Raw genomic sequence first — 14982 nt, forward strand, 5'->3', positions numbered from 1 at the left:
GTATACGTTATTGTATGTTATTTAAAAATAATATATGCAAAAAATAAATCATAAAACGTTTCTAACATTATTTGGTTTCCAAAAAATAACCAAATACTAACGTTAGGGAAACGTTGTTCTGTGTTTGCTGAGAAGCCTCAAGATCAAACAATTCTCAAAAATTAGGGTTAGGGTTATTCCTGATGAAAGAATAATCAACATTAAAAAAAATGCGCCACAATAAGCTGTGATAAAGTGATTAAAGAGTTTAATCAACCACTGAAGTACAAAAATGAAGTAAAAGTGAAAATGAACAAAAAATTATGAACAATGGGTTAAAGTTAAACTACTATCAGATTGATGTCTGTTAGAGTGTTCTGGCCTCTTCTTCCTCTCCCCGAACGAGGCCTTGGGCATGTGATTGATTTCAGAGTGAAGCTCTTTCCGCAATGATCACAGGTGCACGGCCTCTCTCCGCTGTGGATCCTCATCTGATTCTTCAGCCTCGATTGACCTGTGAATCGTTTTTACACTGAGGGCAGGAGACGAGTGTTTTGGCGTCTGCCCCCTTTTTAAGTTTTAGTTTTTTGACTCAAATTACAGATAAAGTATCCAAATACAACTTATTTAATAATATATATTAAATACAAACTTTATAATGGTTATTATTGTTCAATAAGTCATATTTTATATTACAACGTTGGTGTCCTTGGTATTGAGAAACGGTGTGTAGGTTCCATAGCTCTTAAGAGGGAGTTAGTAAGCCGCTCATTCGAAAATGCTGATTCATTGTGGAATGAAGCTAGGTTGTAAACAAGGAAATTATTTTAACTTTAAACACCACCTTATAATACATTAAACAGTAATTCATATATATTATATTTCAATAATTCAAGCACTTTTCAAGAGCCTCTTCATAAATGTAAAAACCATTGAAAACAGCCACATTTCAAAAAGTCAAATTCAAGTACTTAAAGCACCTTGAACCCTGTTGGCATGTAGGGCCCTATCATAGCAAATGCTCTGGCGCCCATCTGTTCACCCATGGGCGAGCTGGTCTGAAAACGAGGTGTGTTCAGGCGCATTGTTGGCGCTCTATTTTGAGGAACAAAAACATGGTCTAAAGTCAATAGGGCAGAATTTTTTTTCTATTATTTAAAGGGCGCGTTGGTAATATGAGCCTATAGGCGGTGCACAATGTGCTCACACTTTCTTATTACACACACACATTTTTAAATATAAAAATGTAAGGATTCCTCTCTGGAGAAGTGTTCAGTCTTTCCGTGCGCAAATTCCTCTATGTAAATAGCGAATCCGCCATGGTGCGAGTACAAATAGCTTTTAAAGAGAATGGGAGATGAGACTCGGACTGGTTTATTGTACGTTATGCCCAAAACACACCCATGACTCATTAAGAGACTAGATACAACACTTTTGGAACATGCGCCTGATGCGCCAACCTTTTTGTCTGTCATTAAACTAGCAAAAGTGGATTCGCACACACCCTAAGTGCAACTGAGCCATGAGCGTTACAATAGGGCCCGTAATCTGTAATCACATCGGTTCCTACACGGCACAAGTTGATTGGCCACTGCTGCTTCCACGGTCTCGTTGCTTGCTCTATATCAATAGTTTGGTTCAGTGTTCACTGTAAGCAGTGCTGCTAGATTTAGCGACTTCTCCACCCCTTATATTTATATAGATCAGTGGACTCCCCAGTATGACGTCAATTAGCAACCAGTTTTAGCTACTTTCAACAAAGAAATTGGCAACACTGGCTGTAAGCTGGTCAAAGAACAATTCTGATACATTCTCTGAAGAAATGCTTATTAGCGGCTTTTTTTAATGGATGGATGCACTTTTATGGACTTCAAAACAAAAACAGCTGTTCACTGCCATTATAAAGCTTGGAATAGCCAGGACATGTTTTAATATAACTCCGATTGTATTCATCTGAAAGAAGAATGTCTTCTACACCTAGGATGGCTTGAGGGTGAATTTTCATTTTTGGGTGAACGATCCCTTTAAGTTAACAAGATGTGCTTTATTATAGTTAACAAGGAACTCATGAGAACAAAAAAACGGTGGTTTATTTAGGGATATAAAAACACTGAGATGTACTTACATACAAAAATTAGATTTGAGAACAAATATTTACAAAATCCTATTTCAACAAAATAATGCCCAGAATTATTCAAAATCCATTGGCTTGTGTCAGAATGGGCTGTGTGAAGGACAAACCCAGCGGCAGCGTCTGATGGTATAGAGTCTGTGGCTGATGATCTTCTGCTCTCTTCTAGATGGTGTCGTGTAGTGACGGACAAACACACACGTCTCTTAGCTGACCATCAGGCCGTCTCTGCCGGCGAGGTGCTGCCGGTGGATCCGGTCCTGCTCCAGCTCCTCGTGGCTGGGGTGCCAGAGCCGGGCAAGGATCCGCTCCATGTTCAGCGCGTACATGCTGTGAGACGGCATCACCTTGCGCTGAACCTGCACACAAACACAACGCTCAGAATCTCAGTCTCACAACACGTCTGAAAGATCAAATCATCACTCCACGACAGAAACCAGGCATCTGTGAGAGGACCAGCAGGAAACCTGAGCAAAGTCAATGAAGGTCAGCTGAACGTACAAAACATACATTTCAAAACTAAAACTCTGGGCAAATAAGTTTTCAGCAGCAGTTTTATTTCATGAGCATCTTGGCATTTAAAAAAAAATGCGATTTCCCAAAATTCACACATAAATAAGTGGATGGAAACAGCTGTTTATTATAACCGCACACTGCTTGTTTGTGTCTGTCGCTTTAAATGCTGGAGCTCTTTAACACTAGAACCGCCACAGGTGAAAATGTACCATGGCTGTTTTTCAAATGTACTTAACATTGTCGTCCCAGTCACTGACTTTTACTAAAATTGTGTTATTTACAATCCTGTGTTGTTAAAAATAGTTTATATAAAACCAGATTAAAGGTCCCATTCCGCATGATCCCATTGTTCAAACTTTAGTTAGTGTGTAATGTTGCTGTTAGAGCATAAATAATACCTGTAAAATTATAAAGCTCAAAGTTCAATGCCAAGCGAGATATTTTATTTAACAGAAGTTCCCTTTCAAAGCCTACAGCGAACGGCTGGCTTGGACTACATCCTGGTACTTCCTTCTTTAATTACGTCAGTAGAGCAGTAGAACAGACTAACCTCCGCCCACAAAGAAACGCGAAAAAGGGGGCGCGGTCTTGTTGCTGTCCCACGTGGAGAAGCGGACGTGTCGCGTGGAGAAAAGGAACTGTTGCGTTGAGTGTGTTTATCGCCATGTCATCGAGACGCTGTTATTTTCATCCAGGAGTCAAATCACCTTTGTTTGGCTTTCCCAGGGACACTGTAGAGATTATTGAACGCATACATCTCTCCGTTAAGAGGCGTGACCTTTCCAACGTGCGCTAAACTGCTGTCGAATCACAACACAGGAACTGCTGGCACGTGCGCTAAGCTGCGGTCGAATTACAACACGGTAAGCGCTTGCACAATCAGAACTCGTTACGTATTTCTGAAGGAGGGACTTTATAGAACAAGGAAATCACCAGCCGTTTTTAGGACAGTGAAAACAGCGGTACACAGATAAGTACATTGTGTGAAAAATACTGTGTTTTTTTACACGCGAAACATGAACACATGTTATATTGCACACTGTAAACACAATCAAAGCTTCAAAAAAAACACGAAGAACGGGACCTTTAAAAAATGGGGCATTTATACCTAGAAGCGGCAGCGGGTCAAATTTAGCCCTGTATAATTCCTTCATGTTCGCGCTGTGTTTGAGAAACGTGTAGGTTTACTGTTTCCGATCTATGATATACTGAATAAAACAATTTTTATGATTACCAAGTTTATTAGTGTTGTTCTCTTATTCAATTTATAAATGATATAACTAAACAAACTAATAAATATAGCTGCAAGCAGCAATACCGGGGCCAAGCGCAACAGAAGCAGACAAGGAAGCTAGCAGCAGACCAACTGAAAAAATGAGTGAAGAACAAATTTAATCAAAAATGTTAAAACCCCACATTAAAACATTGAGTTGTATAGAGCCAATGTCATATTTTGTTTATTTATAGCGCCACCAAGAGAGAAAATCCTACCATTGTTTTATGTGTCATCGGAGTGAGCCCATACGTGTGTCAATATTGGTGAAAATATCTCATTTCGTTTTGGAGTTGTAGACATTTATATGAAAAAACACGTAAAAAAATGACTGACACCTGACTTTTATTGGATTTTACTCCCCGTTACTATATACATTTTTTGACATTTGGGCATTTAAGTGTAGCTATCGACCTATGTTTCCGATCTTCTGATGCTGGTTTCGTCTTGATCGGACTAGCGGATTTGGCGATATCAGTTAACGTTTTATAAGCGCTAAATTACAACGCTGCACAAACCATACGCCGAAACCTGGCAAATCTGGTATTGTTGGACTCGGCAAGGATTCAGGAGAAAAAAAAAGTTACTCCCATGAAAATAAGTCAACAACACCCAAAGTTATAAGCGTTTGAAAAAATAAATTATCCACTAGGTGGCGCTGTTTCGAAACTTCTCAGGCTCCTTCAGGGCATCATGCTGATGACCCATACCAAGTTTCGCAACAATCCATTCATGTGTCCATAAAATACAGCATTTTAGCACATAATTACAAATGGCCGACAGCCAAAATGGCTGATATGGTAAAATTGGATATCAGACGACTCGGCATGACGTCCTGAATCTAACGAGACCACTATGGACAAACAGTTCAGAAGTTAAAAGCAAAAATTGCAATTTTTCGCAACCGCTACATAAAATTTATTCGTGCGTTTATCAAAAACGATTTGACGAATCAACTTGAATTTCATAACTTTTTGTCGCAACGGCCTAGGAGGAGTTCACAAAAGTAGGTTTTTCGGTTAATTCAAAATGGCGGGAAAATTTTCGTGACGGAAATGAAATCATAGGATGCAATCGAATCAGCTTGAGCCAAGGAATCAGAGGAAAAAATAATTTTGTTTCCTTCGGTGCTTGGCCCCTAAGAAGAAATCGGTTTCAATAGGTGCCTCCGCACCTTCGGTGCTTGGCCACTGATAATTAGGTGAAACTGTGTAAGTTGCATCATACATCCTATGCAGTGCGGTGGATTATTATTGCTCTTTATTGTCTATTTAGTGTATTTTAATAACATCTTAATATGTGATTAATGACATTTGATTATAATATTACACTACCCAAATATGTATTTATTTCCTTCCAATTCTCATTGTCATTGCAGGCTGGTTTAGCCTATATTCACCAAAAAGTGATAAGTGTAGCCTGCTTAAAATAGCATAAAACAACAGGATAAAAACATAGTTGATAATTTCATGTCTTTAGACATTACTTTGTGAAGACAGAGGCATAACACTGTGACATAATACGTTTTTAGCCATATCAAAACAGTAATCATGTGCATGTGTACATTTTACCCTCCACCGATTTAGATTTTAGATACACAACGACCCCTGGCGGTTCTAGTGTGAAAGCAGGATGGATTCTGATTGGCTGTCAAGCTGGGAAAAATCTTAAAGTGATTCCAGCGATATCATACCTCTGTGTCATTATCATTATAGTTGTTGTGTGAATGGTTTTTAGCACTACATGGTTGTCGTCCTCGTGTGAACGGGCCTCAGACGCGTACCTGTAGGGCTTCCAGCAGGTCGTAGACGCTGATAGGTGGCAGCGGCGGCGGGACACTGTCACCCGAACACGCCAGCAGGAGAGCGGCCTGCTGCTCCGCATCGTCCGGCGACACCTGAGGAGGAGGCCCGGCAGGAAGTGATGCGCTTGGCGGAGGGCTGTCACAGACACAACATATTTACTCACAGGAACACATGATGTCAATCAGTGAGTTGAAGAATCTCATATGAAACCTGAGTGATTGAGCTACAGAAGATGAAGAGCACGTGCCATTCTGTGATGCTGTGGTAGGCCGGAAGACTATTCTTCAGGTACGGCCGCGGCGTGACGTCACTGCCGAAAGCGTACTGGAAGTGTCCGTCGCGCAGACGGTAGGCTTTCCTCCGCGAGACCAGCGCTGTGAGGATATCCTTCAGATGGACCTGCACAACAGGAAGAACACTAAACTTTTAATATCAATCACAAGATCAAGCAATTATTATGCCATTGTTTTGTAATGACGCTCTTTTTTCGTCTTTTGTTTGATCAGCACAGTTCTTTCCCTTACAGCAGTTTTCATGGTTTCATAGCAATTATTATCACCAAGCTCTAATATTAAGATATTATAAATATTAACATCATGGTTTTGTGTCTGCTATACAAACACGTTTGACCTGAGGGCTCACTTTCATAAAGTTCAATAAATTCATGAATTTTCTGGGTAATTGAGTTAAATGATTGTGATCTCAATAGGCATGTGACGGTATCAAATTTTCATGTTGCAATTAATTGAAGGGCTGTGCAATATGGACAGAATAATCATTGCGATTTTTTTTTAATGAATATTGCAATTGCGATTTTATTATCTGAATAATTCCTAATAAATAATTATTCTCTGTATTTTGAAGTGCCAGCGATAACAATATCGTGCATGTTCATTATCATGATATCTCGTATTACCGTATACCGGCACATGTCTAGATCTTAATAATACTGTTAAAAACATAAAAATGCTTGGATTGTATTATGATGATGAAGTAAATCACAGTGTGCCTAAAAGAGGCTTTATTTTCTTGTCTGTTGATATTGGGCCGTAAGCTGCTTTCGTGAGATTGACCCTTGAGTTGTTATGGATGCTGACCTCCAGCGCACACAGCAGGCTGCTGACGGCGTCCTCGCTCACGTTGTCCAGGCCCATCTCGAAGGCGCTGACCATCATGCGTGCCTCCATCTGTCCTCTGGTGGGCAGCAGCAGTGTCTGTGCGCTAAGCCGCAGCTCCTCGTCCTCCGCCTCACGAGGGCTGAAGGCCTGCGCTGCCTGAAGAGGGTTCTGCGGCTGGAAGCGGTGCTGCAACACACACACACACACACCCATCACACACCACGCTCAGAGAGACAGGAAACTATTCTAGACCGGCAGAGTGCTTGCTTACATTCATGACAAGCAGCACACACTCTATTTCTCATCCTCCTTATGACTATAAACACCATGATATGTGTAAACTGTACAGTAACACACCACTGTAATAACATCTGTTCTGCTGCTTTAAAACACGTAATATTCAGTAATAACATCAGTTTGACTGCACTCACACTGTCCTCTATGGAAGCTTGTTTCTGCCACAGAATACAAAAACAAAGGCAATTGCAGCTTTCACAATTCTGACTTTTTCTCATGATTCCCAGTTTCTATCTCGCAATTCCTACTTTTTTCTCACGATTCTGAATTTCTATCTTGCAATTTCGACTTTTTTATTGTGATTGCGAGTTTATATCTCGCAATTCCAACTTTTTTCTTGTGATTCAGTTTATATCTCGTAATTTCGACTTTTTTCTTAAGGTTCCAATTTTATATCCCGCAATTCCGACTATTTTCTCATGATTTTAAGTTTCTATCTCGCAATTCCGACTTTTTTCTTGTGATTCAGTAATTATTATTATTAGTAGAGACGTATTATTATTACATAGAGACGTAGCTAAATTTACTGTAGGCTACAATCTGTAGTCAAATCTCACGTTAAACCGAACTTTTATTTTGACGGGTTGCCGTGATTACCAGTGTCTGTGTTCATGATGATATGACAGTGGGTGCGCGTCTCAGTCATTCAGCTCCCTAGTTCAGTCAGGGCTCAGATCAGGGATCAGCCCATTGACTCATGTCCTGATCAGTGCCCTGACTACTGAACCAGGAGCAGAATGAGACGCAGCCAGTTTTCTCAAATGAAACGGTAAATTCTCATGAAGTGGCGGTTTATGCGTTCATGTCGGCAGAGACTACAAGAGCGAGTGCGCGCGCGGCGCTCGTCATCCACACAGACGCAGAACATGCAGGAGTAATATTTAAATAGTATTTTGCAGTTTATTATTTACAGACACTAGTATATATATATTCGGCTTCAGTCTGGAGCCCTGCGCTTAAATGAACACGGAAGCGACTGAACGCAGCTGCTATGGTGAGCTATTTTTAGAACAGACCCGCGGGCAACTCCTGTGGTCCTAGCGGGCGACTCATGTTGTTGACCCCTGAGTCTAAGTCGTCGCTTTCCTTCTTCTTTTTAAACCCAAAGTGCTCCCACACATCTGCTTTTAAGCATGAAGGCGCTGGATTTATATTCGCCGCCATTTTTTTGAATCTCCTCGCTCTGACTCCGTAAACAAGAAGAGGTAGACGTCGGCGTTTTTGTAAAGGTAGTAGTACGGGTAACTTGCTCTACAGCGATACTAGCGGCTGGCTGACCAAATCGCTCTTCCTCCAACACAAATGGGGGTAAACACAGGGATTTGAATGGGACTTATGTATCGATACTCGCGGCTTAAAAATCGATACTTTCTTGGGAGAAAAAATATCGATTTATATCGCAGAATCGATAAAATTGCCCAGCCCTAATGACATCACTCTCTTTTTTATAAACATGAATTCAGCATATTACAAATAGTAATACTCAAAATGTAAAAAATATACAATCTACTCGACTTTACGTCACGCTGAATTAAAAGAACTATATTTTTGCAGTATCGATCTTCTACTGGTCACAAGTTGTCATATGATCCAAATTCGCAGCTCAGAGTTCACCCAGTTTGAACTTTGGAACGCATGAGCTTGTGTTTCCAGTCTGAAATATTTGCATGTGCTTGAATGGAAGTCAATGGAATGAAAAGTGCAGTGTGACCGCCCCTTAAGGACTCAATTGTCTACTGTAGAGCTGAATCTGATTTTGTCTCATATTTGATAATAACAGAAATACTGTTATTGCTAAAGAAATAAAACTGACTTTGTTATTTTTTACTTAAAATGAGTTATAACGATCCATAAGAGTAGTTTTATAAAATTGCAGTAACTTTTGTACTACAGGCAAATAAAAAAAAAAACGGAATCATTGAAAATAAGAGGAAACACAAAAGCTCAAAGTAGTGTTGTCAAAAATATCGATATTTCGATATGTATTGATACTGAAATATCTGAAACGATATGATACTCCTTTTCAACAGTATCGATACCAGCTGCGCTCTCCTCTCCGACCGACAGCGAATTGACACGCACCCGCCTCCTCTCATTCAGTCCGATTAACCCTCTGAACACGGACAGCCTGTTAGTGTTGGTGTGACCGGTCTGAATTTTGCGTGGGATAGCACATCTATTCATTCCCGCAGATTTCGCGCTCGCATCTGAAGCGCGCACACACATACCATAATAAAGCCACCTCTGACATACAAGTGCAAAAATCAGCCCCTTTTTCCAGCTTATTAATGGTCAAATACACTCAAAAAGTGTCTCAATGCCCATCTTGGTGACTATTAACATAAACACAGTCGTAAACAGTTCAGGAAGAATGTGTAGCAGGAACAGTGTTTGGGATCCATGCGTGCGTCGGGACTTAAAGGGACAGCAGTTACTTGTTATTCACACTACAAAAAGACAAACGATCACTTACTGCTCTTGACTGATTAACTTGTGTAACTCTAATGGATTCATCTGTATTACATTTTTTACAATACATATTATCCAATGATATTTTAAATTTGATTACTTTGTTTTGTTTTTAAATTCAGTTTCTTACCTGAATACTGTTAGACCTACAGTCTAATTTATTTGTGCTATTGTTTGTAATTTGTTTATTTGTTATTATGCTATTTTACTCGTCTTTTTAAATTCAATTTGAAATCAAGCTTCCTTGTGCTTTATGTAAGCTTTGCAACAAAATTACAACCCCAAATCAGAAAAAGTTGGGACAGTATGGAAAACGCAAAAAAAAAAAAAAGAAGTGATTTCTAAATTTACTTTGACTTGTATTTCATTGCAGACAATATGAACACAAAATATTTCATGTTTTGTCTGGTCAACTTCATGTCATTTGTAAATATGCATCCTTTCCTGTCATTCAGACCTGCAACACTTTTCAAAAAAAGTTGGGATCGTAAAGCATTTACTACTTTGTAATGTTGCCATTCCTTTTCACAACACTTAAAAGACGTTTAGGGACTGAAGACACCAAGTGATGAAGTGATTCAGGTGTAATTTTGTCCCATTCTTCCTGCAAACAAGTCTTAAGGTGGGCAACAGTACGGGGTCTTCGTTGTCGCATTTTGCGCTTCAAAATGCGCCACACATTCTCTATTGGAGACAGGTCAGGACTGCAGGCAGGCCAGTCAAGTACCCGTACCCTCTTCCTCCGCAGCCAGGACTTTGTAATGTGTGCAGAATGTGGTTTTGCATTGTCTTGTTGAAATATGCATGGACGTCCCTGGAAAAGATGTCTTCTTGATGGCAGCATATTATGCTCCAAAATCTCTATGTACTTTTCAGCATTAATGGTGCCTCCACAGAAGTGCAAGTTACCTTTGCCAAGGGCACTGACACAACCCCATACCATGACAGACCCTGGCTTTTGGACTTGTTGCTGGTAACAGTCTGGATGATCCTTTTCTTCTTTGGTCCAGAGCACACGGCGTCCATTCCTCCCCAAAAATACCTGAAATACTGATTCATCTGACCACAGTACACGTTTCCACTGTGTGATGGTCCATCCCAGATGCCTCCGAGCCCAGAGAAGTCGACGGCGCTTCTGGACACTGTTAACATAGGGCTTCCTTTTGGCACAGTACAGTTTTAACTGCCATTTGTGGATGTAACCACGTGTTGTGGTACTTGACAAAGGTTTGCCAAAGTAGTCCTGAGCCCATGTGGTGATATCGCTTATGGATGAATGACGATTCTTGATGCAGTGCCGCCTGAGGGATCGGAGATCACAGTTGTTCAGCTTAGGCTTGCGCCCTTGTCCTTTACGCACTGAAATTCCTCCAGATTCCTTGAATCTTTTAATTATGTTATGCACTGTTGAATGTGAAATATCCAAATCTCTTCCTATCTTTCTTTGAGGAACATTGTTTTTAAACATTTCAATAATTTTCTCACGTATTTGTTGGCAAACTGGCAATCCTCTGCCCATCTTTGCTCCTAAAGGATTAGACCTTTCTTGGATGCTGCTTTTGTACCAAATCATAATTACAATCACCTGTTGACATCACCTGTTTCAAATCACATCATTATTTAACCATTTTACCTCATTACGAGCCCTAAATTGCTCCTGTCCCAACTTTTTTTTAAATGTGTTGCAGGTCTGAATGACAGGAAAGGATGCATATTTACAAATGACATGAAGTTGACCAGACAAAACATGAAATATTTTGTGTTCATATTGTCTGCAATGAAATACAAGTCAAAGTAAATTTAGAAATCACTTTTTTTTTTGCGTTTTCCATACTGTCCCAACTTTTTCTGATTTGGGGTTGTAGTTAGCAAATATTTGTGAGATAATTGTAATGGTAATTGATCAACGTTTATATATGAGAAAAAGCTTAAAAGCTTTATCATATAAAGTGATCTCTTCTGAATAAATTTTTAATTGCCTAGACTTTCAATAGACGGACATAAAAATGTATTATATTAAAAATATCTATTTGACAGTAAGTGTTTTTTTACCCCGTGGTATTGAAAATGGTATCGAATATCGATACTTTTTTAGGTATCATATCGAAGTTAGAAATTCCAGTATCATGACAACACTTGCTCAAAGGTAAAATGTGTACGGCCACATTACACGGTTCATGCAAATATTGGTGTGAACATGGGACTGTCATGAGAATAAACATTTATTTTCACTAAGTGAAATGTATATTTGTGAATATGGTAATGATGTGAGTGAGCAAACAGAACTAACATCGAATTTCTGCCGAACGGAGGGAAACTTCTTCTTGCCTCGGTTGGGTTTGCCTGGTTTAGATGCGGATCCGCCGGTCCACTGCAGCGACCCCGGGCCCTCTACACACACACACAACAGCATCTTCATCAACACCTGATGAGCCAGAAGATGTGCAGTCACACACTGAGTGAAGTACCTGAGGTGGAGACGATGATCTGGCAGCGGGTGAGAATAGCCAGCAGGAAGTCATTGTGAACATGGACTGTGGAGGCAAACACATGAGCATCAGCCACAGCCGAATGAGGTCAGCATGAGCCCTACAGACGTGTGACACGCGTGACCTTACCGTTGTCCTGGGCCAGCAGGCGCCGGGCCTCCGTGTCAAACTCCTCCTTGCTGATCTTCTGCTTGAACCACAGCTTTAGATTGGCCCAGTAACTGAGGACAAGAGCAGCACATCAGTGTGAACGGACCAACACGCACATGGAGAGAAATCATGAGCAGCTGACCACACAAGATCCCTACATGAGAAGATAATCAGGCTTTTGTAAATCATAACTATGACACCCGTCAAAAATATGACATGCATACGTTTATGATGTGGACAGTTTGATCTCATAATTAGGACTTGGTATATCAGAAATTCAACTTTTATGACTAAGTATATCTCACTTTCAGATTTTTATCTCATAATTATGACTTAATATATACATTTTTACTTTTTGTCTTAAAATATCAGTTTTCACATTCATAATTATGACTTAGTATATCATAAATTCAACTTTTTGTCAATTATGACTAAGTATATCATACTTTCGACTCTCATAATTATGATTTAGTGTATAAAGTTTTACTTTTTGTCTTACAATATCAGTTTTCACTCTCTCATAATTATGACTTAGTATATCATAAATAATAATTTGTCAATTACAACAGTATGTCATAATTTTGACTATCTCGTAAATTGACAGAATATCCTAATTAATACTTTTTGTCAATTATGACTAAATATATCATACTTTTGACTTTTTAATCTCATAATTATGACAGTACATACATTTTGACTTTTTGTCTTAGAATATAATTTTTCACTTTTTATGTCATAATTTTGACTTTATCTCATAAATTATGACGAACATCAAAAATACAGTGTATCATTAATTGTCAATTATATCTTAGTATTTCATAATACTGCCTTTTTAGCTAATAAATTATGACTTAGAATATCATAAATTTGACTTTTTTGTCAGTTATCACAGAATGTCAATTTTGACTTTTTGGCTCATAATTATGACTTAAAATCATAATTTTCACCAAAGCAAGGAATGCAAGAAGTGCTGCACAGGGTGTAAAATCTCGGTGCTCTTTGGTTGTGTGGGATAATTAAGTTCAGAAACAACGGTAGTCCAAGGCACTCGATGGGTGTGTTGAAAAAGTTAAAAAGCCTTTATTTTTTCATGGCTTAAACATTTAAAATTGGTGACAGGTACACCAATTTTAAATGTTTAAGCCATGAAAAAATAAAGGCTTTTTAACTTTATCAACACACCTATCATAATTTTCACTTTTGATCTAAAAATTACGACTTAGTATATCATAAATTAAATGTTTTGTCAATTATGGCTTCGTGTGTCATAACTTTTTCATCATAATTATGTTTTCGAATATCAAAATTTACACATTTGACTTTGTCAATGACTTAGTATGTTATAATTTTCACTTTTTAGATCAAAATTATGACTTAGTATGTCATAATTTTCACTTTATCATCTCATAATTGTCCTGGAATATCATAAATTCAACTAATGCCATAATTGTACGTTTTTAAGTGATTATGTCTTAATTTCGAATTTTTTGACTTCTTACATCTGATCAAATGAATAAATAAAACATTAACGTGAAATATTCTATTTGTGTTGATTTTCTTTTTCTCTGTGCAGTGACTGCAGTCACAGTCAGTTTGATACATTCAAAACTGATGATCACAAAATGTTTTTAGCCATTTTCCACTAGATTACCAACCAGTGTGTAAGCAGAGAAATTTCCATCTATTATATTAAATGCCAACCAACACACAGTCAACGTGATATTCCGAACTTTACATTGAAATGTCCTAAAAGTGCTGAATTTATATTCAAAACAAAGTTATTTAATGGCAAAAACTCGGATACTGTTAAATACTGTCATTAAAGCAATTGTGAAGCATCTGAAGACAAAAGAAAGAGTTGTTTATCAAACTAACAGGCTAACGTTACTCGATCAGGTTTTACAGTCATCGCTCATTTTGAAACGCACACATGTTGGTATCGTCGAGCCGGTCACTGGATAGTGAGACGGCAGTAGACTGAAGGCTTTACCTCCTAGATACTCACTGTTTGACATTATCTCCGATTGCATCGGTTAAATTCTTCTTGGCGATCTCTAGTTCACTCGCATGAGCGGCCATAGTAACACCGGTAGCTGCGATGATGCGTTCTTCTTCTGCTCGTTTCTTGGCGGGTAACAGTCCACCGCGCGGTTCACATCGCCACCTAGTATATTGGAGTGTGTAAAAGAGGGCTTTATTGAGCCCTATCCAGTTGTGTAACCATTAAACTAATGCCACATAACTTCCAACTGATTATTTCCTGTTTCCTTCCAGTTTTGATATTTTATTTCTTCTCTACATTTCCTAGAATGTATTTGTAGGCATTTAGACAAACTTGCATGTCTTTCTTCTCCTTAATACCAGTATAATACCAGGGGCCTATACCATGGGCCCGTTCTTCTTACCTCGCTAACTCAGTTAGCTGGATTTTATTGTTGACGATTTGGCATGATCTTGGATTGTTTGGTTCTTCGACGCTCATCCTGGACTTGCTGTCATAGCAACAGTTCCCTTAAACCTGCTTGCGAGCAGGCTTATTTCATGTAAACAGGATTAGATTGCATCTTGAGGTGATACTTAAAATCTGTCCCAGCCACTGCTACTTTATTACAAGAGTTTATTACTGAACCAGGGGCAATAATAATAATTTTAAATAATAATAATTTTTTTAATTGTATATGTATATGAGAATGTATATAATATTATAATGTTGTGTATAATAATATAGACACAGCCACTTGGAGATGCAGAGAAT

The 14982-nt window shown here is 38.8% G+C and overlaps 1 protein-coding gene across 1 annotated transcript; it reads right to left on the minus strand.

Annotated features, from left to right (window-relative positions):
- Positions 1–1793: 1793 nt before the first annotated feature.
- tada1 (transcriptional adaptor 1) lies at positions 1794–14358 on the minus strand. Its single transcript, XM_079819199.1, has 8 exons — positions 14233–14358; positions 12207–12298; positions 12057–12122; positions 11879–11979; positions 6802–7008; positions 5952–6103; positions 5683–5839; positions 1794–2469 (listed from the first exon to the last, which is right to left on the minus strand). The coding sequence occupies exons 1-8, from the start codon at positions 14304–14306 to the stop codon at positions 2317–2319; spliced, it is 1002 nt and encodes a 333-aa protein (XP_079675325.1). The 5' UTR covers positions 14307–14358; the 3' UTR covers positions 1794–2316.
- Between the last annotated feature and the right edge of the window lie 624 nt (positions 14359–14982).

Source organism: Gobio gobio (assembly GCF_949357685.1).
Source record: "Gobio gobio genome assembly, chromosome: 6".
In the NCBI taxonomy this organism is placed as follows: Eukaryota; Metazoa; Chordata; class Actinopteri; order Cypriniformes; family Gobionidae; genus Gobio; species Gobio gobio.

Excerpts from the sequence above, each read along its gene's own strand:
- tada1 (XM_079819199.1), bottom strand. The coding sequence starts at position 14,306 with ATGGCCGCTCATGCGAGTGAACTAGAGATCGCCAAGAAGAATTTAACC. Across the intron at positions 12,299-14,232 it reads ATCGGAGATAATGTCAAACA|TTACTGGGCCAATCTAAAGC; the intron begins GTGAGTATCTAG and ends TCTTGTCCTCAG. Across the intron at positions 6,104-6,801 it reads GCCTGCTGTGTGCGCTGGAG|GTCCATCTGAAGGATATCCT; the intron begins GTCAGCATCCAT and ends CCTGTTGTGCAG.